The sequence below is a fragment of the Ascaphus truei genome, chromosome 8, assembly GCF_040206685.1.
Source record: "Ascaphus truei isolate aAscTru1 chromosome 8, aAscTru1.hap1, whole genome shotgun sequence".
Lineage (NCBI taxonomy): Eukaryota > Metazoa > Chordata > Amphibia > Anura > Ascaphidae > Ascaphus > Ascaphus truei.
Window position 1 is genome coordinate 3,235,624 of NC_134490.1, and position 26,840 is coordinate 3,262,463.

At 51.6% G+C, this 26,840-nt stretch overlaps 1 protein-coding gene across 4 annotated transcripts in view; it reads right to left on the reverse strand.

Annotated features, from left to right (window-relative positions):
• COMTD1 (catechol-O-methyltransferase domain containing 1) overlaps positions 1-26,243 on the reverse strand; it is a 43,943-nt gene extending 17,700 nt beyond the window's left edge. The window contains exon 1 of one of the 4 annotated variants that reach the window (XM_075610339.1): positions 25,945-26,243. In XM_075610339.1, the coding sequence (XP_075466454.1) occupies positions 25,945-26,026 (82 nt within the window). In that variant the 5' untranslated portion in view covers positions 26,027-26,243. Of the gene's footprint in view, positions 1-6,889; positions 7,033-25,944 lie in introns of those variants that run through there. The other 3 variants (XM_075610342.1, XM_075610340.1, XM_075610341.1) reach the window with 3 other exon arrangements.
• Positions 26,244-26,840: the final 597 nt, after the last annotated feature.

Sequence of the window (26,840 nt, forward strand, 5' to 3'; positions counted from 1 at the left end):
TGGAGAAATGGCGCTGCTAGTTACCATGACCCATCAGGGCGTGACTGGAGAAATGCCGCTGCTAGTTACCGTGACCCATCAGGGCGTGACTGGAGAAATGGCGCTGCTAGTTACCGTGACCCATCAGGGCGTGACTGGAGAAATGGAGCTGCTAGTTACCGTGACCCATCAGGGCGTGACTGGAGAAATGGCGCTGCTAGTTACCGTGACCCATCAGGGCGAGACTAATAAATGGCGCTGCTAGTTACCGTGACCCATCAGGAGGTGACTGGAGAAATGGCGCTGCTAGTTACCGTGACCCATCAGGGCGAGACTAATAAATGGCGCTGCTAGTTACCGTGACCCATCAGGGCGAGACTAATAAATGGCGCTGCTAGTTACCGTGACCCATCAGGGCGACTGGAGAAATGGCGCTGCTAGTTACCGTGACCCATCAGGGCGTGACTGGAGAAATGGCGCTGCTAGTTACCGTGACCCATCAGGAGGTGACTGGAGAAATGGCGCTGCTAGTTACCGTGACCCATCAGGAGGTGACTGGAGAAATGGCACTGCTAGTTACCGTGACCCATCAGGAGGTGACTGGAGAAATGGCGCTGCTAGTTACCGTGACCCATCAGGGCGTAACTGGAGAAATGGCGCTGCTAGTTACCGTGACCCATCAGGGCGTAACTGGAGAAATGGCGCTGCTAGTTACCGTGACCCATCAGGGCGTAACTGGAGAAATGGCGCTGCTAGTTACCGTGACCCATCAGGGCGTGACTGGAGAAATGGCGCTGCTAGTTACCGTGACTGGAGAAATGGCACTGCTAGTTACCGTGACCCATCAGGAGGTGACTGGAGAAATGGCGCTGCTAGTTACCGTGACGCATCAGGTAGTTACCGTGACCCATCAGGAGGTGACTGGAGAAATGGCGCTGCTAGTTACCGTGACTGGAGAAATGGCGCTGCTAGTTACCGTGACCCATCAGGAGGTGACTGGAGAAATGGCGCTGCTAGTTACCGTGACCCATCAGGAGGTGACTGGAGAAATGGCGCTGCTAGTTACCGTGACCCATCAGGAGGTGACTGGAGAAATGGCGCTGCTAGTTACCGTGACCCATCAGGAGGTGACTGGAGAAATGGCGCTGCTAGTTACCGTGACCCATCAGGAGGTGACTGGAGAAATGGCGCTGCTAGTTACCGTGACCCATCAGGAGGTGACTGGAGAAATGGCACTGCTAGTTAGCGTGACCCATCAGGAGGTGACTGGAGAAATGGCGCTGCTAGTTACCGTGACCCATCAGGGCGAGACTAATAAATGGCACTGCTAGTTACCGTGACCCATCAGGGCGTGACTGGAGAAATGGCGCTGCTAGTTACCGTGACCCATCAGGGCGTGACTGGAGAAATGGCGCTGCTAGTTACCGTGACCCATCAGGGAGTGACTGGAGAAATGGCGCTGCTAGTTACCGTGACCGTGACCCATCAGGGCGTGACTGGAGAAATGGCGCTGTTAGTTACCGTGACCCATCAGGGCGTGACTGGAGAAATGGCGCTGCTAGTTACCGTGACGCATTGCATCAGGTTTAGGAGGAAATATGAAGAGTTGTTTCTGTAGCACAGGGGTGACGGGGGGGGGGGGGGGGGGGAGTTCTTCAACACCAGTCCTCAAACCTCATCAACAGGTGGCTCAATCAGTACAGAACAACTGATTGAGCCACATTGTGCTGAAGCAGGGATATCCTGAAAACATGACCTGTTGGTGGGCCTTCAGGACTGCCGTTGCACCGCCCTCATTTAGCATCTATGCTGCTAATTCAGTTACATTGTATTCATTCTGAAAAGCGAGCGTTTTGTTACAGTCCAGGGATATTTTGTGACACAGAAAAGTTCATGAAACATTAATTCCAATAATAAATGGAACCCTTCCTATTTCCCCGTATGTGTCAGGACGGGCCTGAGAACATCTTCCCTTAGTACACCAGTCAGACAACAAAACACAGACAAGGTGTGTGTGTGTGTGTGTGTGTGTGTGCGCGCGTGTGTGTTATGGCTAAGAGAAGTGAGCTCCAAAGGTTCAGTGTTACAGCACAGTGTATCCAGCTAAGGCTGCGTCTACCCTGCCGCTGACCGCGCTTGGCGCGTAGAGTTCAGTGAATCTCAATGTGTCCGGCCATGCTCACGCGGCGCTCGCTAGGCGAGACAGATTAAATGGTTTTCCAGGCGCCCTGAAGGGTCACATGACCATCAGCAACCAGTCACTGCTCGGCCACTGCCCCCCTCGTGCTTGAAAAAAAAACTATGCAGGACACCCGGCGCTCACGCTTGGACAGTTGGTGACATCACCGCTCTCAAGCATGAGCGCGCTCAGCGGCAGCGAGGACGCAGCCTAAGTATTCGTCAGGTGACCGGACTGTGATTTTGGCAATCAGCCCACGGACGGCGGGATTCCTGAGCATTTGTTCCATCTGGTAGTGCCGGCGCAGTGCGAGTACGTGGACGGGCCGTCGGGACAGCTGCGCCACTCCCTCACATCAGCGACTTTACCTGCATGTTCCTCCCGGACAGGCACGCAGACCGTCTCCCCGTGCTGGGCTCTGGAGACTTCTCTGGCGGGGATCCGCAGTCCAATACTACGCCGGACTTCCCGTTGTTGGCGAGAATCCGTTGAGCCCACGCTTGTTCACATTAACCCTTTCCGGAGTCCCGGGATTGTTACATCATATACCTCCCTTACCTGCGTTCCTGGGCTGTGTGGCCTGTACCTGGACATTCACCTGCCGCTTCTCATCCTACGCAGCAGGTGATGTATCACCGTGTGCCTCAGCAAACATCCTCTCCTCACCGACATACAGCTTATTATCGGCTAGATTTGTTTCTTATGCATTGTACTTTACCATTGGTTTTTATCTTCGTGATATATCAATACATCACGGGATTTGCTTGCCCTGTTTTAATAAAATTGTTTTACATTTGCTACCTCTACGTATATTTGCGCTCTATTTATTTTTAATATATATATGTAGCCCCCTCACTAATTCCCCCCTCCCGCCCCCAGCCTGGCACATAAGTCCTGGTAAGAGCAGGCAGTGCTAGGGTTAACAGTGTAGCAATTAACAGGTCTGGGCCTGCGAAGTTGCAAGCAGAGAGGGAGGGATAGTTTGGCCCTCCTGCTGTATGTCTTAGGCCAAGGCCCCGCTGCCTCAGACCAGGCACTTGGGGCTGTTTACGGTCCAAAGGGACCATTTTTGCAGGGGGGGGCGTGGCCAAAACGGGTGGGGGGCGTGGCCAAAACGGGTGGGGGGCGCAGCCATGACGTGAGGGGGCGTGACCGCCCCTCAGCCGTTCAGCCGCTCAACTGTTTAGCCCCTCAACTCCTCAGCCACTCACACACACAGACAGGCACTCACGCACTCAGGCACATACACAGACAGGCACTCACGCACTCACACACACAGACAGACACTCAGGCACACACACACACACAGACAGGCACTCACGCTGCTTTCCCCCCACACTCTCCTCCCCACTCCCCAAAGCCTCCCCTCCTCCCGGAGCCTCCCCTCCTCATTGGCTCACAGCCACACCACGTGACGCGTCGCCGCTTGGCATTACAATTCTCTTGAATCCCCTGGCGGCTGACGCGTCACAGCGTGTAGTGAGCTGTGTAGCCAGGGGGGACCGGGACCGGCTCGGGAGGATTCCCCTGCTGGTGGGGAACGCTCGTGCGGCCGCCCGCGCCGCCGGGCGCAGCGGGTCCCAGCCCTTAGTGGGTTCTGCAGAAGGCAGGGAGTCGCTCCCTCACCCAGGGAAGGGCAGGGAGTCGCTCCCTCACCCGGGGAAGGGCAGGGAGTCGCTCCCTCACCCGGGGAAGGGCAGGGAGTCGCTCCCTCACCCGGGGAAGGGCAGGGAGTCGCTCCCTCACCCGGGGAAGGGCAGGGAGTCGCTCCCTCACCCGGGGAAGGGCAGGGAGTCGCTCCCTCACCCGGGGAAGGGCAGGGAGTCGCTCCCTCACCCGGGGAAGGGCAGGGAGTCGCTCCCTCACCCGGGGAAGGGAGTCGCTCCCTCACCCGGGGAAGGGAGTCGCTCCCTCACCCGGGGAAGGGAGTCGCTCCCTCACCCGGGGAAGGGCAGGGAGTCGCTCCCTCACCCGGGGAAGGGCAGGGAGTCGCTCCCTCACCCGGGGAAGGGCAGGGAGTCGCTCCCTCGCCCGGGGAAGGGCAGGGAGTCGCTCCCTCGCCCGGGGAAGGGCAGGGAGTCGCTCCCACACCCGGGGAAGGGCAGGGAGTCGCTCCCTCACCCGGGGAAGGGCAGGGAGTCGCTCCCTCACCCGGGGAAGGGCAGAGAGTCGCTCCCTCACCCGGGGAAGGGCAGGGAGTCGCTCCCTCACCCGGGGAAGGGCAGGGAGTCGCTCCCTCACCCAGGGAAGGGCAGGGAGTCGCTCCCTCACCCAGGGAAGGGCAGGGAGTCGCTCCCTTGGGGGGAGGACCAGGGACTGCTAAGTGAAGACTGCCTGGGAACTCCGCCAGTGATATTCAGCTGAAGCAGTGTTCTGGGATGCACGGTGCTAGGAAGCCCGTCCTGAGAGATATTCAGCTGATGCAGTGTTCTGGGATGCACGGTGCTAGGAAGCCCGTGCTGAGTGATATTCAGCTGAAGCAGTGTTCTGGGATGCACGGTGCTAGGAAGCCCGTCCTGAGTGATATTCAGCTGAAGCAGTGTTCTGGGATGCACGGTGCTAGGAAGCCCGTCCTGAGTGATATTCAGCTGAAGCAGTGTTCTGGGATGCACGGTGCTAGGAAGCCCGTTCTGAGTGATATTCAGCTGAAGCAGTGTTCTGGGATGCATGGTGCTAGGAAGACCGTGCTGAGTGATATTCAGCTGAAGCAGTGTTCTGGGATGCACGGTGCTAGGAAGCCCGTGCTGAGTGATATTCAGCTGAAGCAGTGTTCTGGGATGCACGGTGCTAGGAAGCCAGTGCTGAGTGATATTCAGCTGAAGCAGTGTTCTGGGATGCACGGTGCTAGGAAGCCCGTCCTGAGTGATATTCAGCTGAAGCAGTGTTCTGGGATGCACGGTGCTAGGAAGACCGTGTTGAGTGATATTCAGCTGAAGCAGTGTTCTGGGATGCACGGTGCTAGGAAGCCCGTCCTGAGTGATATTCAGCTGAAGCAGTGTTCTGGGATGCACGGTGCTAGGAAGCCCGTCCTGAGTGATATTCAGCTGAAGCAGTGTTCTGGGATGCACGGTGCTAGGAAGCCCGTCCTGAGTGATATTCAGCTGAAGCAGTGTTCTGGGATGCACGGTGCTAGGAAGCCCGTCCTGAGTGATATTCAGCTGAAGCAGTGTTCTGGGATGCACGGTGCTAGGAAGCCCGTCCTGAGTGATATTCAGCTGAAGCAGTGTTCTGGGATGCACGGTGCTAGGAAGCCCGTCCTGAGTGATATTCAGCTGAAGCAGTGTTCTGGGATGCACTGTGCTAGGAAGCCCGTGCTGAGTGATATTCAGCTGAAGCAGTGTTCTGGGATGCACGGTGCTAGGAAGCCCGTGCTGAGTGATATTCAGCTGAAGCAGTGTTCTGGGATGCACGGTGCTAGGAAGCCCGTGCTGAGTGATATTCAGCTGAAGCAGTGTTCTGGGATGCACGGTGCTAGGAAGCCCGTGCTGAGTGATATTCAGCTGAAGCAGTGTTCTGGGATGCACGGTGCTAGGAAGACCGTGCTGAGTGATATTCAGCTGAAGCAGTGTTCTGGGATGCACGGTGCTAGGAAGCCCAAAAGATTTGTGGTGGACTAGAGACCAGAGACGGAGCAGAAGTACTTACGTGAATGGGAAGGGGCACGGAGGGAACTGGCCCTAAAGGGAGCATCAGGCTGCGGTCCCAGTCAGCACTGTATCACCCGCGCCAAGCGGGGGGACCGGCGCGTGCACAGCGCTGCACCGCGATCTGCAGTCCTGGGAGAGAGGGAGAGTTTGCCACAGGAGGGGGCGTGCCGGGGGTTTGCATAGGCGTGGCCATGACCTCACGCGGCTGGTTCGCCCTCATTGGCTGAACCGCCGGCGGGGGCGGGGCCACCCCTCCATCGCAAACTCAATTTCAGCACCTTTGAAAAATCTTGTCGCACCGCGCGGCCGCGCCTTCCACGCGAAGGTGCGCACTGGGCCCAGCCCCGGAGAGGCGGAGCTTGTACGCACAGCGCACGCCTTGCACTGGGACCGCAGCTTTGTACAGGGAACCTGTCTAATGAGGATTGTGATCTGCATGAGAAAAATTGATCCTGTGCCAGCCTGGAGCTGGAGTGTCTGTCAAATACCTTTTGAGTTGCAAAAGATCCTATTTCTTATCCTCCCCAACTATCCTCCATTACAGCAAGGCCCGAACCCGCCAGCGGGAACCCTGAGATCCCCGGTAACTAACTGAGGAGTTAACACTCTAATGCCATCGGGAGCGGAGCAGAATCCTGTGCACACACATGTACCCCCTATCCTCTGCAGCCGGGGGGATAGGGGTGTTATATAGTGAAGGCGGACGCTGCGCTATGTCTGTGTCCGACGCAGCAGCCCCTCTGTGTGATCCGATTACCAGCTCTAATCAGCATGTCGTGCAGTCGCGGTGCCGGCCTGATAAGGGCGACATGTCAGGTGTGTGTGTAATAAAAAGGACACTCAGATTGCAGGCACGGGCCCCGGGTGTGTCGCATCCTGTTACACTTTCACATCCTGGTAAGTATCTTGATCTCTCATGCTCTGGTCTCTTCTCTCTGTCTCTCTCAGGTGTGTCGTTGTGTAGCGAATGTGTGTCTGCTGCTGACTGTGTCTGTCTCTGTCTCTCTCTCTGTAGAGAAAGTGTTTCTGCTGCTGTCTCTCACCTATGTCCTTGACTAGCAGTTTAATACAATCATCCTCTCACCTCTGTGAGTGTCAGACTGTCTCTTAAGCCCCATCTCCTGTCACCTGGGCTGTCTCTGTGTCTCTGTATCAGACTGGCAGTTGGACTGTCTCTGTATCAGACTGGCAGTTGGACGGTCTCTGTGTCTCTGTATCAGACTGGCAGTTGGACTGTCTCTGTCTCTGCCTCTGTATCAGACTGGCAGTTGGACTGTCTCTGTCTCTGTATCAGACTGGCAGTTGGACTGTCCCTGTATCAGACTGGCAGTTGGACTGTCTCTGTGTCTCTGTATCAGACTGGCAGTTGGACTGTCTCTGTGTCTCTGTATCAGACTGGCAGTTGGACTGTCTCTGTGTCTCTGTATCAGACTGGCAGTTGGACTGTCTCTGTGTCTCTGTATCAGACTGGCAGTTGGACTGTCTCTGTGTCTCTGTATCAGACTGGCAGTTGGACTGTCTCTGTGTCTCTGTATCAGACTGGCAGTTGGACTGTCTCTGTGTCTCTGTATCAGACTGGCAGTTGGACTGTCTCTGTGTCTCTGTATCAGACTGGCAGTTGGACTGTCTCTGTGTCTCTGTATCAGACTGGCAGTTGGACTGTCTGTGTCTCTGTATCAGACTGGCAGTTGGACTGTCTGTGTCTCTGTATCAGACTGGCAGTTGGACTGTCTGTGTCTCTGTATCAGACTGGCAGTTGGACTGTCTCTGTCTCTGTATCAGACTGGCAGTTGGACTGTCTGTGTCTCTGTATCAGACTGGCAGTTGGACTGTCTCTGTGTCTCTGTATCAGACTGGCAGTTGGACTGTCTCTGTGTCTCTGTATCAGACTGGCAGTTGGACTGTCTCTGTGTCTCTGTATCAGACTGGCAGTTGGACTGTCTGTGTCTCTGTATCAGACTGGCAGTTGGACTGTCTGTGTCTCTGTATCAGACTGGCAGTTGGACTGTCTGTGTCTCTGTATCAGACTGGCAGTTGGACTGTCTCTGTGTCTCTGTATCAGACTGGCAGTTGGATTGTCTGTGTCTCTGTATCAGACTGGCAGTTGGACTGTCTCTGTGTCTCTGTATCAGACTGGCAGTTGGACTGTCTCTGTGTCTCTATATCAGACTGGCAGTTGGACTGTCTGTGTCTCTGTATCAGACTGGCAGTTGGACTGTCTGTGTCTCTGTATCAGACTGGCAGTTGGACTGTCTCTGTGTCTCTATATCAGACTGGCAGTTGGACTGTCTGTGTCTCTGTATCAGACTGGCAGTTGGACTGTCTGTGTCTGTATCAGACTGGCAGTTGGACTGTCTCTGTGTCTCTGTATCAGACTGGCACTTGGGCTGTCTGTCTCTGTGTCTCTGTATCAGACTGGCAGTTGGACTGTCTCTGTCTCTGTATCAGACTGGCAGTTGGACTGTCTCTGTGTCTCTGTATCAGACTGGCAGTTGGACTGTCTCTGTGTCTCTGTATCAGACTGGCAGTTGGACTGTCTCTGTGTCTCTGTATCAGACTGGCAGTTGGACTGTCTCTGTGTCTCTGTATCAGACTGGCAGTTGGACTGTCTCTGTGTCTCTGTATCAGACTGGCAGTTGGACTGTCTCTGTGTCTCTGTATCAGACTGGCAGTTGGACTGTCTCTGTGTCTCTGTATCAGACTGGCAGTTGGACTGTCTCTGTGTCTCTGTATCAGACTGGCAGTTGGACTGTCTCTGTGTCTCTGTATCAGACTGGCAGTTGGACTGTCTGTGTCTCTGTATCAGACTGGCAGTTGGACTGTCTGTGTCTCTGTATCAGACTGGCAGTTGGACTGTCTGTGTCTCTGTATCAGACTGGCAGTTGGACTGTCTCTGTGTCTCTGTATCAGACTGGCAGTTGGATTGTCTGTGTCTCTGTATCAGACTGGCAGTTGGACTGTCTCTGTGTCTCTGTATCAGACTGGCAGTTGGACTGTCTCTGTGTCTCTGTATCAGACTGGCAGTTGGACTGTCTCTGTGTCTCTATATCAGACTGGCAGTTGGACTGTCTGTGTCTCTGTATCAGACTGGCAGTTGGACTGTCTGTGTCTCTGTATCAGACTGGCAGTTGGACTGTCTCTGTGTCTCTATATCAGACTGGCAGTTGGACTGTCTGTGTCTCTGTATCAGACTGGCAGTTGGACTGTCTGTGTCTGTATCAGACTGGCAGTTGGACTGTCTCTGTGTCTCTGTATCAGACTGGCACTTGGGCTGTCTGTCTCTGTGTCTCTGTATCAGACTGGCAGTTGGACTGTCTCTGTCTCTGTATCAGACTGGCAGTTGGACTGTCTCTGTGTCTCTGTATCAGACTGGCAGTTGGACTGTCTGTGTCTCTGTATCAGACTGGCAGTTGGACTGTCTCTGTGTCTCTGTATCAGACTGGCAGTTGGACTGTCTCTGTGTCTCTATATCAGACTGGCAGTTGGACTGTCTGTGTCTCTGTATCAGACTGGCAGTTGGACTGTCTCTGTGTCTCTATATCAGACTGGCAGTTGGACTGTCTGTGTCTCTGTATCAGACTGGCAGTTGGACTGTCTGTGTCTGTATCAGACTGGCAGTTGGACTGTCTCTGTGTCTCTGTATCAGACTGGCACTTGGGCTGTCTGTCTCTGTGTCTCTGTATCAGACTGGCAGTTGGACTGTCTCTGTCTCTGTATCAGACTGGCAGTTGGACTGTCTCTGTGTCTCTGTATCAGACTGGCAGTTGGACTGTCTCTGTGTCTCTGTATCAGACTGGCAGTTGGACTGTCTCTGTGTCTCTGTATCAGACTGGCAGTTGGACTGTCTCTGTGTCTCTGTATCAGACTGGCAGTTGGACTGTCTCTGTGTCTCTGTATCAGACTGGCAGTTGGACTGTCTCTGTGTCTCTGTATCAGACTGGCAGTTGGACTGTCTCTGTGTCTCTGTATCAGACTGGCAGTTGGACTGTCTCTGTGTCTCTGTATCAGACTGGCAGTTGGACTGTCTCTGTGTCTCTGTATCAGACTGGCAGTTGGACTGTCTCTGTGTCTCTGTATCAGACTGGCAGTTGGACTGTCTCTGTGTCTCTGTATCAGACTGGCAGTTGGACTGTCTCTGTGTCTCTGTATCAGACTGGCAGTTGGACTGTCTGTGTCTCTGTATCAGACTGGCAGTTGGACTGTCTGTGTCTCTGTATCAGACTGGCAGTTGGACTGTCTGTGTCTCTGTATCAGACTGGCAGTTGGACTGTCTCTGTGTCTCTGTATCAGACTGGCAGTTGGATTGTCTGTGTCTCTGTATCAGACTGGCAGTTGGACTGTCTCTGTGTCAGACTGGCAGTTGGACTGTCTCTGTGTCTCTGTATCAGATTGGCAGTTGGACTGTCTCTGTGTCTCTATATCAGACTGGCAGTTGGACTGTCTGTGTCTCTGTATCAGACTGGCAGTTGGACTGTCTGTGTCTCTGTATCAGACTGGCAGTTGGACTGTCTCTGTGTCTCTATATCAGACTGGCAGTTGGACTGTCTGTGTCTCTGTATCAGACTGGCAGTTGGACTGTCTGTGTCTGTATCAGACTGGCAGTTGGACTGTCTCTGTGTCTCTGTATCAGACTGGCACTTGGGCTGTCTGTCTCTGTGTCTCTGTATCAGACTGGCAGTTGGACTGTCTCTGTGTCTCTGTATCAGACTGGCAGTTGGACTGTCTCTGTGTCTCTGTATCAGACTGGCAGTTGGACTGTCTCTGTGTCTCTGTATCAGACTGGCAGTTGGACTGTCTCTGTGTCTCTGTATCAGATTGGCAGTTGGACTGTCTCTGTGTCTCTGTATCAGACTGGCAGTTGGACTGTCTCTGTGTCTCTGTATCAGACTGGCAGTTGGACTGTCTCTGTGTCTCTGTATCAGACTGGCAGTTGGACTGTCTCTGTGTCTCTGTATCAGACTGGCAGTTGGACTGTCTCTGTGTCTCTGTATCAGACTGGCAGTTGGACTGTCTCTGTGTCTCTGTATCAAACTGGCAGTTGGACTGTCTCTGTGTCTCTGTATCAGACTGGCAGTTGGACTGTCTGTGTCTCTGTATCAGACTGGCACTTGGGCTGTCTGTCTCTGTGTCTCTGTATCAGACTGGCAGTTGGACTGTCTCTGTGTCTCTGTATCAGACTGGCACTTGGGCTGTCTGTCTCTGTGTCTCTGTATTAGACTGGCAGTTGGACTGTCTGTCTCTGTATCAGACTGGCAGTTGGGCTGTCTGTCTCTGTGTCTCTGTATTAGACTGGCAGTTGGACTGTCTGTCTCTGTATCAGACTGGCAGTTGGACTGTCTGTCTCTGTGTCTCTGTATCAGACTGGCAGTTGGACTGTCTCTGTGTCTCTGTATCAGACTGGCACTTGGGCTGTCTGTCTCTGTGTCTCTGTATTAGACTGGCAGTTGGACTGTCTGTCTCTGTATCAGACTGGCAGTTGGGCTGTCTGTCTCTGTGTCTCTGTATCAGATTGGCAGTTGGACTGTCTCTGTGTCTCTGTATCAGACTGGCAGTTGGACTGTCTCTGTGTCTCTGTATCAGACTGGCAGTTGGACTGTCTCTGTGTCTCTGTATCAGACTGGCAGTTGGACTGTCTCTGTGTCTCTGTATCAGACTGGCAGTTGGACTGTCTCTGTGTCTCTGTATCAGACTGGCAGTTGGACTGTCTCTGTGTCTCTGTATCAGACTGGCAGTTGGACTGTCTCTGTGTCTCTGTATCAGACTGGCAGTTGGACTGTCTGTGTCTCTGTATCAGACTGGCAGTTGGACTGTCTGTGTCTCTGTATCAGACTGGCAGTTGGACTGTCTGTGTCTCTGTATCAGACTGGCAGTTGGACTGTCTCTGTGTCTCTGTATCAGACTGGCAGTTGGACTGTCTCTGTGTCTCTGTATCAGACTGGCAGTTGGACTGTCTGTGTCTCTGTATCAGACTGGCAGTTGGACTGTCTGTGTCTCTGTATCAGACTGGCAGTTGGACTGTCTGTGTCTCTGTATCAGACTGGCAGTTGGACTGTCTCTGTGTCTCTGTATCAGACTGGCAGTTGGATTGTCTGTGTCTCTGTATCAGACTGGCAGTTGGACTGTCTCTGTGTCTCTGTATCAGACTGGCAGTTGGACTGTCTCTGTGTCTCTATATCAGACTGGCAGTTGGACTGTCTGTGTCTCTGTATCAGACTGGCAGTTGGACTGTCTGTGTCTCTGTATCAGACTGGCAGTTGGACTGTCTCTGTGTCTCTATATCAGACTGGCAGTTGGACTGTCTGTGTCTCTGTATCAGACTGGCAGTTGGACTGTCTGTGTCTGTATCAGACTGGCAGTTGGACTGTCTCTGTGTCTCTGTATCAGACTGGCACTTGGGCTGTCTGTCTCTGTGTCTCTGTATCAGACTGGCAGATGGACTGTCTCTGTCTCTGTATCAGACTGGCAGTTGGACTGTCTCTGTGTCTCTGTATCAGACTGGCAGTTGGACTGTCTCTGTGTCTCTGTATCAGACTGGCAGTTGGACTGTCTCTGTGTCTCTGTATCAGACTGGCAGTTGGACTGTCTCTGTGTCTCTGTATCAGACTGGCAGTTGGACTGTCTCTGTGTCTCTGTATCAGACTGGCAGTTGGACTGTCTCTGTGTCTCTGTATCAGACTGGCAGTTGGACTGTCTCTGTGTCTCTGTATCAGACTGGCAGTTGGACTGTCTCTGTGTCTCTGTATCAGACTGGCAGTTGGACTGTCTCTGTGTCTCTGTATCAGACTGGCAGTTGGACTGTCTCTGTGTCTCTGTATCAGACTGGCAGTTGGACTGTCTCTGTGTCTCTGTATCAGACTGGCAGTTGGACTGTCTCTGTGTCTCTGTATCAGACTGGCAGTTGGACTGTCTCTGTGTCTCTGTATCAGACTGGCAGTTGGACTGTCTCTGTGTCTCTGTATCAGACTGGCAGTTGGACTGTCTCTGTGTCTCTGTATCAGACTGGCAGTTGGACTGTCTGTGTCTCTGTATCAGACTGGCACTTGGGCTGTCTGTCTCTGTGTCTCTGTATCAGACTGGCAGTTGGACTGTCTCTGTGTCTCTGTATCAGACTGGCACTTGGGCTGTCTGTCTCTGTGTCTCTGTATTAGACTGGCAGTTGGACTGTCTGTCTCTGTATCAGACTGGCAGTTGGGCTGTCTGTCTCTGTGTCTCTGTATTAGACTGGCAGTTGGACTGTCTGTCTCTGTGTCTCTGTATCAGACTGGCAGTTGGACTGTATCTGTGTCTCTGTATCAGACTGGCACTTGGGCTGTCTGTCTCTGGGTCTCTGTATTAGACTGGCAGTTGGACTGTCTGTCTCTGTATCAGACTGGCAGTTGGGCTGTCTGTCTCTGTGTCTCTGTATCAGATTGGCAGTTGGACTGTCTCTGTGTCTCTGTATCAGACTGGCAGTTGGACTGTCTCTGTGTCTCTGTATCAGACTGGCAGTTGGACTGTCTCTGTGTCTCTGTATCAGACTGGCAGTTGGACTGTCTCTGTGTCTCTGTATCAGACTGGCAGTTGGACTGTCTCTGTGTCTCTGTATCAGACTGGCAGTTGGACTGTCTCTGTGTCTCTGTATCAGACTGGCAGTTGGACTGTCTCTGTGTCTCTGTATCAGACTGGCAGTTGGACTGTCTGTGTCTCTGTATCAGACTGGCAGTTGGACTGTCTGTGTCTCTGTATCAGACTGGCAGTTGGACTGTCTGTGTCTCTGTATCAGACTGGCAGTTGGACTGTCTCTGTGTCTCTGTATCAGACTGGCAGTTGGACTGTCTCTGTGTCTCTGTATCAGACTGGCAGTTGGACTGTCTGTGTCTCTGTATCAGACTGGCAGTTGGACTGTCTGTGTCTCTGTATCAGACTGGCAGTTGGACTGTCTGTGTCTCTGTATCAGACTGGCAGTTGGACTGTCTCTGTGTCTCTGTATCAGACTGGCAGTTGGATTGTCTGTGTCTCTGTATCAGACTGGCAGTTGGACTGTCTCTGTGTCTCTGTATCAGACTGGCAGTTAGACTGTCTCTGTGTCTCTATATCAGACTGGCAGTTGTACTGTCTGTGTCTCTGTATCAGACTGGCAGTTGGACTGTCTGTGTCTCTGTATCAGACTGGCAGTTGGACTGTCTCTGTGTCTCTATATCAGACTGGCAGTTGGACTGTCTGTGTCTCTGTATCAGACTGGCAGTTGGACTGTCTGTGTCTGTATCAGACTGGCAGTTGGACTGTCTCTGTGTCTCTGTATCAGACTGGCACTTGGGCTGTCTGTCTCTGTGTCTCTGTATCAGACTGGCAGTTGGACTGTCTCTGTCTCTGTATCAGACTGGCAGTTGGACTGTCTCTGTGTCTCTGTATCAGACTGGCAGTTGGACTGTCTCTGTGTCTCTGTATCAGACTGGCAGTTGGACTGTCTCTGTGTCTCTGTATCAGACTGGCAGTTGGACTGTCTCTGTGTCTCTGTATCAGACTGGCAGTTGGACTGTCTCTGTGTCTCTGTATCAGACTGGCAGTTGGACTGTCTCTGTGTCTCTGTATCAGACTGGCAGTTGGACTGTCTCTGTGTCTCTGTATCAGACTGGCAGTTGGACTGTCTCTGTGTCTCTGTATCAGACTGGCAGTTGGACTGTCTCTGTGTCTCTGTATCAGACTGGCAGTTGGACTGTCTCTGTGTCTCTGTATCAGACTGGCAGTTGGACTGTCTGTGTCTCTGTATCAGACTGGCAGTTGGACTGTCTGTGTCTCTGTATCAGACTGGCAGTTGGACTGTCTGTGTCTCTGTATCAGACTGGCAGTTGGACTGTCTCTGTATCAGACTGGCAGTTGGATTGTCTGTGTCTCTGTATCAGACTGGCAGTTGGACTGTCTCTGTGTCTCTGTATCAGACTGGCAGTTGGACTGTCTCTGTGTCTCTGTATCAGACTGGCAGTTGGACTGTCTGTGTCTCTGTATCAGACTGGCAGTTGGACTGTCTGTGTCTCTGTATCAGACTGGCAGTTGGACTGTCTCTGTGTCTCTATATCAGACTGGCAGTTGGACTGTCTGTGTCTCTGTATCAGACTGGCAGTTGGACTGTCTGTGTCTGTATCAGACTGGCAGTTGGACTGTCTCTGTGTCTCTGTATCAGACTGGCACTTGGGCTGTCTGTCTCTGTGTCTCTGTATCAGACTGGCAGTTGGACTGTCTCTGTCTCTGTATCAGACTGGCAGTTGGACTGTCTCTGTGTCTCTGTATCAGACTGGCAGTTGGACTGTCTGTGTCTCTGTATCAGACTGGCAGTTGGACTGTCTCTGTGTCTCTGTATCAGACTGGCAGTTGGACTGTCTCTGTGTCTCTATATCAGACTGGCAGTTGGACTGTCTGTGTCTCTGTATCAGACTGGCAGTTGGACTGTCTGTGTCTCTGTATCAGACTGGCAGTTGGACTGTCTCTGTGTCTCTATATCAGACTGGCAGTTGGACTGTCTGTGTCTCTGTATCAGACTGGCAGTTGGACTGTCTCTGTGTCTCTGTATCAGACTGGCACTTGGGCTGTCTGTCTCTGTGTCTCTGTATCAGACTGGCAGTTGGACTGTCTCTGTCTCTGTATCAGACTGGCAGTTGGACTGTCTCTGTGTCTCTGTATCAGACTGGCAGTTGGACTGTCTCTGTGTCTCTGTATCAGACTGGCAGTTGGACTGTCTCTGTGTCTCTGTATCAGACTGGCAGTTGGACTGTCTCTGTGTCTCTGTATCAGACTGGCAGTTGGACTGTCTCTGTGTCTCTGTATCAGACTGGCAGTTGGACTGTCTCTGTGTCTCTGTATCAGACTGGCAGTTGGACTGTCTCTGTGTCTCTGTATCAGACTGGCAGTTGGACTGTCTCTGTGTCTCTGTATCAGACTGGCAGTTGGACTGTCTCTGTGTCTCTGTATCAGACTGGCAGTTGGACTGTCTCTGTGTCTCTGTATCAGACTGGCAGTTGGACTGTCTCTGTGTCTCTGTATCAGACTGGCAGTTGGACTGTCTGTGTCTCTGTATCAGACTGGCAGTTGGACTGTCTGTGTCTCTGTATCAGACTGGCAGTTGGACTGTCTGTGTCTCTGTATCAGACTGGCAGTTGGACTGTCTCTGTGTCTCTGTATCAGACTGGCAGTTGGATTGTCTGTGTCTGTATCAGACTGGCAGTTGGACTGTCTGTGTCTGTATCAGACTGGCAGTTGGACTGTCTGTGTCTCTGTATCAGACTGGCAGTTGGACTGTCTGTGTCTGTATCAGACTGGCAGTTGGACTGTCTCTGTGTCTCTGTATCAGACTGGCACTTGGGCTGTCTGTCTCTGTGTCTCTGTATCAGACTGGCAGTTGGACTGTCTCTGTCTCTGTATCAGACTGGCAGTTGGACTGTCTCTGTGTCTCTGTATCAGACTGGCAGTTGGACTGTCTCTGTGTCTCTGTATCAGACTGGCAGTTGGACTGTCTCTGTGTCTCTGTATCAGACTGGCAGTTGGACTGTCTCTGTGTCTCTGTATCAGACTGGCAGTTGGACTGTCTCTGTGTCTCTGTATCAGACTGGCAGTTGGACTGTCTCTGTGTCTCTGTATCAGACTGGCAGTTGGACTGTCTCTGTGTCTCTGTATCAGACTGGCAGTTGGACTGTCTCTGTGTCTCTGTATCAGACTGGCAGTTGGACTGTCTCTGTGTCTCTGTATCAGACTGGCAGTTGGACTGTCTCTGTGTCTCTGTATCAGACTGGCAGTTGGACTGTCTCTGTGTCTCTGTATCAGACTGGCAGTTGGACTGTCTGTGTCTCTGTATCAGACTGGCAGTTGGACTGTCTGTGTCTCTGTATCAGACTGGCAGTTGGACTGTCTGTGTCTCTGTATCAGACTGGCAGTTGGACTGTCTCTGTGTCTCTGTATCAGACTGGCAGTTGGATTGTCTGTGTCTCTGTATCAGACTGGCAGTTGGACTGTCTCTGTGTCAGACTGGCAGTTGGACTGTCTCTGTGTCTCTGTATCAGACTGGCAGTTGGACTGTCTCTGTGTCTCTATATCAGACTGGCAGTTGGACTGTCTGTGTCTCTGTATCAGACTGGCAGTTGGACTGTCTGTGTCTCTGTATCAGACTGGCAGTTGGACTGTCTCTGTGTCTCTATATCAGACTGGCAGTTGGACTGTCTGTGTCTCTGTATCAGACTGGCAGTTGGACTGTCTGTGTCTGTATCAGACTGGCAGTTGGACTGTCTCTGTGTCTCTGTATCAGACTGGCACTTGGGCTGTCTGTCTCTGTGTCTCTGTATCAGACTGGCAGTTGGACTGTCTCTGTCTCTGTATCAGACTGGCAGTTGGACTGTCTCTGTGTCTCTGTATCAGACTGGCAGTTGGACTGTCTCTGTGTCTCTGTATCAGACTGGCAGTTGGACTGTCTCTGTGTCTCTGTATCAGACTGGCAGTTGGACTGTCTCTGTGTCTCTGTATCAGACTGGCAGTTGGACTGTCTCTGTGTCTCTGTATCAGACTGGCAGTTGGACTGTCTCTGTGTCTCTGTATCAGACTGGCAGTTGGACTGTCTCTGTGTCTCTGTATCAGACTGGCAGTTGGACTGTCTCTGTGTCTCTGTATCAGACTGGCAGTTGGACTGTCTCTGTGTCTCTGTATCAGACTGGCAGTTGGACTGTCTCTGTGTCTCTGTATCAGACAGGCAGTTGGACTGTCTGTGTCTCTGTATCAGACTGGCACTTGGGCTGTCTGTCTCTGTGTCTCTGTATCAGACTGGCAGTTGGACTGTCTCTGTGTCTCTGTATCAGACTGGCACTTGGGCTGTCTGTCTCTGTGTCTCTGTATTAGACTGGCAGTTGGACTGTCTGTCTCTGTATCAGACTGGCAGTTGGGCTGTCTGTTTCTGTGTCTCTGTATTAGACTGGCAGTTGGACTGTCTGTCTCTGTATCAGACTGGCAGTTGGACTGTCTGTCTCTGTGTCTCTGTATCAGACTGGCAGTTGGACTGTCTCTGTGTCTCTGTATCAGACTGGCACTTGGGCTGTCTGTCTCTGTGTCTCTGTATTAGACTGGCAGTTGGACTGTCTGTCTCTGTATCAGACTGGCAGTTGGGCTGTCTGTCTCTGTGTCTCTGTATCAGATTGGCAGTTGGACTGTCTCTGTGTCTCTGTATCAGACTGGCAGTTGGACTGTCTCTGTGTCTCTGTATCAGACTGGCAGTTGGACTGTCTCTGTGTCTCTGTATCAGACTGGCAGTTGGACTGTCTCTGTGTCTCTGTATCAGACTGGCAGTTGGACTGTCTCTGTGTCTCTGTATCAGACTGGCAGTTGGACTGTCTCTGTGTCTCTGTATCAGACTGGCAGTTGGACTGTCTGTGTCTCTGTATCAGACTGGCAGTTGGACTGTCTGTGTCTCTGTATCAGACTGGCAGTTGGACTGTCTGTGTCTCTGTATCAGACTGGCAGTTGGACTGTCTCTGTGTCTCTGTATCAGACTGGCAGTTGGACTGTCTCTGTGTCTCTGTATCAGACTGGCAGTTGGACTGTCTGTGTCTCTGTATCAGACTGGCAGTTGGACTGTCTGTGTCTCTGTATCAGACTGGCAGTTGGACTGTCTGTGTCTCTGTATCAGACTGGCAGTTGGACTGTCTGTGTCTCTGTATCAGACTGGCAGTTGGACTGTCTCTGTGTCTCTGTATCAGACTGGCAGTTGGATTGTCTGTGTCTCTGTATCAGACTGGCAGTTGGACTGTCTCTGTGTCTCTGTATCAGACTGGCAGTTGGACTGTCTCTGTGTCTCTATATCAGACTGGCAGTTGGACTGTCTGTGTCTCTGTATCAGACTGGCAGTTGGACTGTCTGTGTCTCTGTATCAGACTGGCAGTTGGACTGTCTCTGTGTCTCTATATCAGACTGGCAGTTGGACTGTCTGTGTCTCTGTATCAGACTGGCACTTGGGCTGTCTGTCTCTGTGTCTCTGTATCAGACTGGCAGTTGGACTGTCTCTGTCTCTGTATCAGACTGGCAGTTGGACTGTCTCTGTGTCTCTGTATCAGACTGGCAGTTGGACTGTCTCTGTGTCTCTGTATCAGACTGGCAGTTGGACTGTCTCTGTGTCTCTGTATCAGACTGGCAGTTGGACTGTCTCTGTGTCTCTGTATCAGACTGGCAGTTGGACTGTCTCTGTGTCTCTGTATCAGACTGGCAGTTGGACTGTCTCTGTGTCTCTGTATCAGACTGGCAGTTGGACTGTCTCTGTGTCTCTGTATCAGACTGGCAGTTGGACTGTCTCTGTGTCTCTGTATCAGACTGGCAGTTGGACTGTCTCTGTGTCTCTGTATCAGACTGGCAGTTGGACTGTCTCTGTGTCTCTGTATCAGACTGGCAGTTGGACTGTCTCTGTGTCTCTGTATCAGACTGGCAGTTGGACTGTCTCTGTGTCTCTGTATCAGACTGGCAGTTGGACTGTCTGTGTCTCTGTATCAGACTGGCACTTGGGCTGTCTGTCTCTGTGTCTCTGTATCAGACTGGCAGTTGGACTGTCTCTGTGTCTCTGTATCAGACTGGCACTTGGGCTGTCTGTCTCTGTGTCTCTGTATTAGACTGGCAGTTGGACTGTCTGTCTCTGTATCAGACTGGCAGTTGGGCTGTCTGTCTCTGTGTCTCTGTATTAGACTGGCAGTTGGACTGTCTGTCTCTGTATCAGACTGGCAGTTGGACTGTATCTGTGTCTCTGTATCAGACTGGCAGTTGGACTGTATCTGTGTCTCTGTATCAGACTGGCACTTGGGCTGTCTGTCTCTGGGTCTCTGTATTAGACTGGCAGTTGGACTGTCTGTCTCTGTATCAGACTGGCAGTTGGTCTGTCTGTCTCTGTGTCTCTGTATCAGATTGGCAGTTGGACTGTCTCTGTGTCTCTGTATCAGACTGGCAGTTGGACTGTCTCTGTGTCTCTGTATCAGACTGGCAGTTGGACTGTCTCTGTGTCTCTGTATCAGACTGGCAGTTGGACTGTCTCTGTGTCTCTGTATCAGACTGGCAGTTGGACTGTCTCTGTGTCTCTGTATCAGACTGGCAGTTGGACTGTCTCTGTGTCTCTGTATCAGACTGGCAGTTGGACTGTCTGTGTCTCTGTATCAGACTGGCAGTTGGACTGTCTGTGTCTCTGTATCAGACTGGCAGTTGGACTGTCTGTGTCTCTGTATCAGACTGGCAGTTGGACTGTCTCTGTGTCTCTGTATCAGACTGGCAGTTGGACTGTCTCTGTGTCTCTGTATCAGACTGGCAGTTGGACTGTCTCTGTGTCTCTGTATCAGACTGGCAGTTGGACTGTCTGTGTCTCTGTATCAGACTGGCAGTTGGACTGTCTGTGTCTCTGTATCAGACTGGCAGTTGGACTGTCTGTGTCTCTGTATCAGACTGGCAGTTGGACTGTCTCTGTGTCTCTGTATCAGACTGGCAGTTGGATTGTCTGTGTCTCTGTATCAGACTGGCAGTTGGACTGTCTCTGTGTCTCTGTATCAGACTGGCAGTTGGATTGTCTGTGTCTCTGTATCAGACTGGCAGTTGGACTGTCTCTGTGTCTCTGTATCAGACTGGCAGTTGGACTGTCTCTGTGTCTCTATATCAGACTGGCAGTTGGACTGTCTGTGTCTCTGTATCAGACTGGCAGTTGGACTGTCTGTGTCTCTGTATCAGACTGGCAGTTGGACTGTCTCTGTGTCTCTATATCAGACTGGCAGTTGGACTGTCTGTGTCTCTGTATCAGACTGGCAGTTGGACTGTCTGTGTCTGTATCAGACTGGCAGTTGGACTGTCTCTGTGTCTCTGTATCAGACTGGCACTTGGGCTGTCTGTCTCTGTGTCTCTGTATCAGACTGGCAGTTGGACTGTCTCTGTCTCTGTATCAGACTGGCAGTTGGACTGTCTCTGTGTCTCTGTATCAGACTGGCAGTTGGACTGTCTCTGTGTCTCTGTATCAGACTGGCAGTTGGACTGTCTCTGTGTCTCTATATCAGACTGGCAGTTGGACTGTCTGTGTCTCTGTATCAGACTGGCAGTTGGACTGTCTGTGTCTGTATCAGACTGGCAGTTGGACTGTCTCTGTGTCTCTGTATCAGACTGGCACTTGGGCTGTCTGTCTCTGTGTCTCTGTATCAGACTGGCAGTTGGACTGTCTCTGTGTCTCTGTATCAGACTGGCAGTTGGACTGTCTCTGTGTCTCTGTATCAGACTGGCAGTTGGACTGTCTCTGTGTCTCTGTATCAGACTGGCAGTTGGACTGTCTCTGTGTCTCTGTATCAGACTGGCAGTTGGACTGTCTCTGTGTCTCTGTATCAGACTGGCAGTTGGACTGTCTCTGTGTCTCTGTATCAGACTGGCAGTTGGACTGTCTCTGTGTCTCTGTATCAGACTGGCAGTTGGACTGTCTCTGTGTCTCTGTATCAGACTGGCAGTTGGACTGTCTCTGTGTCTCTGTATCAGACTGGCAGTTGGACTGTCTCTGTGTCTCTGTATCAGACTGGCAGTTGGACTGTCTCTGTGTCTCTGTATCAGACTGGCAGTTGGACTGTCTCTGTGTCTCTGTATCAGACTGGCAGTTGGACTGTCTCTGTGTCTCTGTATCAGACTGGCAGTTGGACTGTCTCTGTGTCTCTGTATCAGACTGGCAGTTGGACTGTCTGTGTCTCTGTATCAGACTGGCACTTGGGCTGTCTGTCTCTGTGTCTCTGTATCAGACTGGCAGTTGGACTGTCTCTGTGTCTCTGTATCAGACTGGCACTTGGGCTGTCTGTCTCTGTGTCTCTGTATTAGACTGGCAGTTGGACTGTCTGTCTCTGTATCAGACTGGCAGTTGGGCTGTCTGTCTCTGTGTCTCTGTATTAGACTGGCAGTTGGGCTGTCTGTCTCTGTGTCTCTGTATTAGACTGGCAGTTGGACTGTCTGTCTCTGTATCAGACTGGCAGTTGGACTGTCTGTCTCTGTGTCTCTGTATCAGACTGGCAGTTGGACTGTATCTGTGTCTCTGTATCAGACTGGCACTTGGGCTGTCTGTCTCTGTGTCTCTGTATTAGACTGGCAGTTGGACTGTCTGTCTCTGTATCAGACTGGCAGTTGGGCTGTCTGTCTCTGTGTCTCTGTATCAGATTGGCAGTTGGACTGTCTCTGTGTCTCTGTATCAGACTGGCAGTTGGACTGTCTCTGTGTCTCTGTATCAGACTGGCAGTTGGACTGTCTCTGTGTCTCTGTATCAGACTGGCAGTTGGACTGTCTCTGTGTCTCTGTATCAGACTGGCAGTTGGACTGTCTGTGTCTCTGTATCAGACTGGCAGTTGGACTGTCTGTGTCTCTGTATCAGACTGGCAGTTGGACTGTCTGTGTCTCTGTATCAGACTGGCAGTTGGACTGTCTCTGTGTCTCTGTATCAGACTGGCAGTTGGACTGTCTGTGTCTCTGTATCAGACTGGCAGTTGGACTGTCTGTGTCTCTGTATCAGACTGGCAGTTGGACTGTCTCTGTGTCTCTGTATCAGACTGGCAGTTGGACTGTCTCTGTGTCTCTGTATCAGACTGGCAGTTGGATTGTCTGTGTCTCTGTATCAGACTGGCAGTTGGACTGTCTCTGTGTCTCTGTATCAGACTGGCAGTTGGGCTGTCTGTCTCTGTATCAGACTGGCAGTTGGGCTGTCTGTCTCTGTGTCTCTGTATTAGACTGGCAGTTGGACTGTCTGTCTCTGTATCAGACTGGCAGTTGGACTGTCTGTCTCTGTGTCTCTGTATCAGACTGGCAGTTGGACTGTATCTGTGTCTCTGTATCAGACTGGCACTTGGGCTGTCTGTCTCTGTGTCTCTGTATTAGACTGGCAGTTGGACTGTCTGTCTCTGTATCAGACTGGCAGTTGGGCTGTCTGTCTCTGTGTCTCTGTATCAGATTGGCAGTTGGACTGTCTCTGTGTCTCTGTATCAGACTGGCAGTTGGACTGTCTCTGTGTCTCTGTATCAGACTGGCAGTTGGACTGTCTCTGTGTCTCTGTATCAGACTGGCAGTTGGACTGTCTCTGTGTCTCTGTATCAGACTGGCAGTTGGACTGTCTCTGTGTCTCTGTATCAGACTGGCAGTTGGACTGTCTCTGTGTCTCTGTATCAGACTGGCAGTTGGACTGTCTCTGTGTCTCTGTATCAGACTGGCAGTTGGACTGTCTGTGTCTCTGTATCAGACTGGCAGTTGGACTGTCTGTGTCTCTGTATCAGACTGGCAGTTGGACTGTCTGTGTCTCTGTATCAGACTGGCAGTTGGACTGTCTCTGTGTCTCTGTATCAGACTGGCAGTTGGACTGTCTGTGTCTCTGTATCAGACTGGCAGTTGGACTGTCTGTGTCTCTGTATCAGACTGGCAGTTGGACTGTCTCTGTGTCTCTGTATCAGACTGGCAGTTGGACTGTCTCTGTGTCTCTGTATCAGACTGGCAGTTGGATTGTCTGTGTCTCTGTATCAGACTGGCAGTTGGACTGTCTCTGTGTCTCTGTATCAGACTGGCAGTTGGACTGTCTCTGTGTCTCTATATCAGACTGGCAGTTGGACTGTCTGTGTCTCTGTATCAGACTGGCAGTTGGACTGTCTGTGTCTCTGTATCAGACTGGCAGTTGGACTGTCTCTGTGTCTCTATATCAGACTGGCAGTTGGACTGTCTGTGTCTCTGTATCAGACTGGCAGTTGGACTGTCTGTGTCTGTATCAGACTGGCAGTTGGACTGTCTCTGTGTCTCTGTATCAGACTGGCAGTTGGACTGTCTGTCTCTGTGTCTCTGTATCAGACTGGCAGTTGGACTGTCTCTGTCTCTGTATCAGACTGGCAGTTGGACTGTCTCTGTGTCTCTGTATCAGACTGGCAGTTGGACTGTCTCTGTGTCTCTGTATCAGACTGGCAGTTGGACTGTCTCTGTGTCTCTATATCAGACTGGCAGTTGGACTGTCTGTGTCTCTGTATCAGACTGGCAGTTGGACTGTCTGTGTCTGTATCAGACTGGCAGTTGGACTGTCTCTGTGTCTCTGTATCAGACTGGCACTTGGGCTGTCTGTCTCTGTGTCTCTGTATCAGACTGGCAGTTGGACTGTCTCTGTCTCTGTATCAGACTGGCAGTTGGACTGTCTCTGTGTCTCTGTATCAGACTGGCAGTTGGACTGTCTCTGTGTCTCTGTATCAGACTGGCAGTTGGACTGTCTGTGTCTCTGTATCAGACTGGCAGTTGGACTGTCTGTGTCTCTGTATCAGACTGGCAGTTGGACTGTCTGTGTCTCTGTATCAGACTGGCAGTTGGACTGTCTCTGTGTCTCTGTATCAGACTGGCAGTTGGATTGTCTGTGTCTCTGTATCAGACTGGCAGTTGGACTGTCTCTGTGTCTCTGTATCAGACTGGCAGTTGGACTGTCTCTGTGTCTCTATATCAGACTGGCAGTTGGACTGTCTGTGTCTCTGTATCAGACTGGCAGTTGGACTGTCTGTGTCTCTGTATCAGACTGGCAGTTGGACTGTCTGTGTCTCTGTATCAGACTGGCAGTTGGACTGTCTGTGTCTCTGTATCAGACTGGCAGTTGGACTGTCTCTATGTCTCTGTATCAGACTGGCAGTTGGATTGTCTGTGTCTCTGTATCAGACTGGCAGTTGGACTGTCTCTGTGTCTCTGTATCAGACTGGCAGTTGGACTGTCTCTGTGTCTCTATATCAGACTGGCAGTTGGACTGTCTGTGTCTCTGTATCAGACTGGCAGTTGGACTGTCTGTGTCTCTGTATCAGACTGGCAGTTGGACTGTCTCTGTGTCTCTATATCAGACTGGCAGTTGGACTGTCTGTGTCTCTGTATCAGACTGGCAGTTGGACTGTCTGTGTCTGTATCAGACTGGCAGTTGGACTGTCTCTGTGTCTCTGTATCAGACTGGCACTTGGGCTGTCTGTCTCTGTGTCTCTGTATCAGACTGGCAGTTGGACTGTCTCTGTCTCTGTATCAGACTGGCAGTTGGACTGTCTCTGTGTCTCTGTATCAGACTGGCAGTTGGACTGTCTCTGTGTCTCTGTATCAGACTGGCAGTTGGACTGTCTGTGTCTCTGTATCAGACTGGCAGTTGGACTGTCTGTGTCTGTATCAGACTGGCAGTTGGACTGTCTCTGTGTCTCTGTATCAGACTGGCACTTGGGCTGTCTGTCTCTGTGTCTCTGTATCAGACTGGCAGTTGGACTGTCTCTGTCTCTGTATCAGACTGGCAGTTGGACTGTCTCTGTGTCTCTGTATCAGACTGGCAGTTGGACTGTCTCTGTGTCTCTGTATCAGACTGGCACTTGGACTGTCTCTGTGTCTCTGTATCAGACTGGCACTTGGACTGTCTCTGTGTCTCTGTATCAGACTGGCACTTGGGCTGTCTGTCTCTGTGTCTCTGTATTAGACTGGCAGTTGGACTGTCTGTCTCTGTATCAGACTGGCAGTTGGACTGTCTGTCTCTGTGTCTCTGTATCAGACTGGCAGTTGGGCTGTCTCTGTATCAGACTGGCACTTGGGCTGTCTGTCTCTGTGTCTCTGTATTAGACTGGCAGTTGGATTGTCTGTCTCTGTATCAGACTGGCAGTTGGGCTGTCTGTCTCTGTGTCTCTGTATTAGACTGGCAGTTGGACTGTCTGTCTCTGTATCAGACTGGCACTTGGGCTGTCTGTCTCTGTGTCTCTGTATCAGACTGGCAGTTGGACTGTCTCTGTGTCTCTGTATCAGACTGGCACTTGGGCTGTCTGTCTCTGTGTCTCTGTATTAGACTGGCAGTTGGACTGTCTGTCTCTGTATCAGACTGGCAGTTGGGCTGTCTGTCTCTGTGTCTCTGTATTAGACTGGCAGTTGGACTGTCTGTCTCTGTATCAGACTGGCAGTTGGACTGTCTGTCTCTGTGTCTCTGTATCAGACTGGCAGTTGGACTGTCTGTCTCTGTGTCTCTGTATCAGACTGGCAGTTGGTCTGTCTCTGTATCATGCACAGGTAGAGATAATGTTATGTGCGTATGTAACAGTGTAATCAGACAAGGTTACAATATATAAAGACACATACACACACACACACACACACACACACACACACACACGGCAGGACACTTACCGACATACACACCAGCTACAAAGGTGGCCCCCAGCAGGGCTGTGCCAACCAGGACATCTCGGGGGAGGTTGGAAAGGGACATGTCACAGTGTGGACCAGGACCCAGCTTCCTGCCCGGCACCGTCCCTCCCAGTCACATGACCCAATGGGAACCAGTCCCTCAGCTCACAAGGTTCAGGAACTGGATGCGCTCTCTTTGAAGCCGGTTGACCAAGGCCAGTGCAATGCTGCCACCTGGTGACAAGATGGCAGTAACGCCGCTGCAGTCTGCACACATTTATCTGTGACCAATGTACAGCTTGGGGTTTATGCAACAGGGGTATGAAGGAGGGGGTGGGGGTATGAAGGAGGGGCGGGGGTATTTAAAGCTGCAGTTCAAGCTGCCGTTTTAAAAAAACAAAAAACCCAATAATTTTTCCCATTCAATATGTGCATGAATACAATCTGCACACTGACAGGTGATTGGCTAAACTGCAGATCGATCCGTTCTAATGTAATCAACCGCTTTCTCAGGGTTATTTGATTCACTTCTTGCACAGCATTGTGGGCAATGTAGTCCTGAAATATGATTGACTGGGCAGTTACTAGATACATTTGGTTCACTGCTAGAGAGAGGGCGGGGCTGAGAGCCAGCGCCTATCAGAAGGGGAAGGGGCTGTCACTTTGGAAATGCTTCCTACATTAGAAACATTAAAAATGTCTTTAAAACATTCTTTTTTTTTAATGCTACAAGTATTTTCTCACAGTACATAACTGATTTATTTATAGCTTGAACTGCAGCTTTAATAAGGTCTGACAGCTGCAAAACTGGGGCAAAACCAGTGCAAAATGTAATCGTTGCTGTCAGTGAGATTGCTTCTGCTGCAGGGGTTTTTGCACTGGGGGGGGGGGGGGGG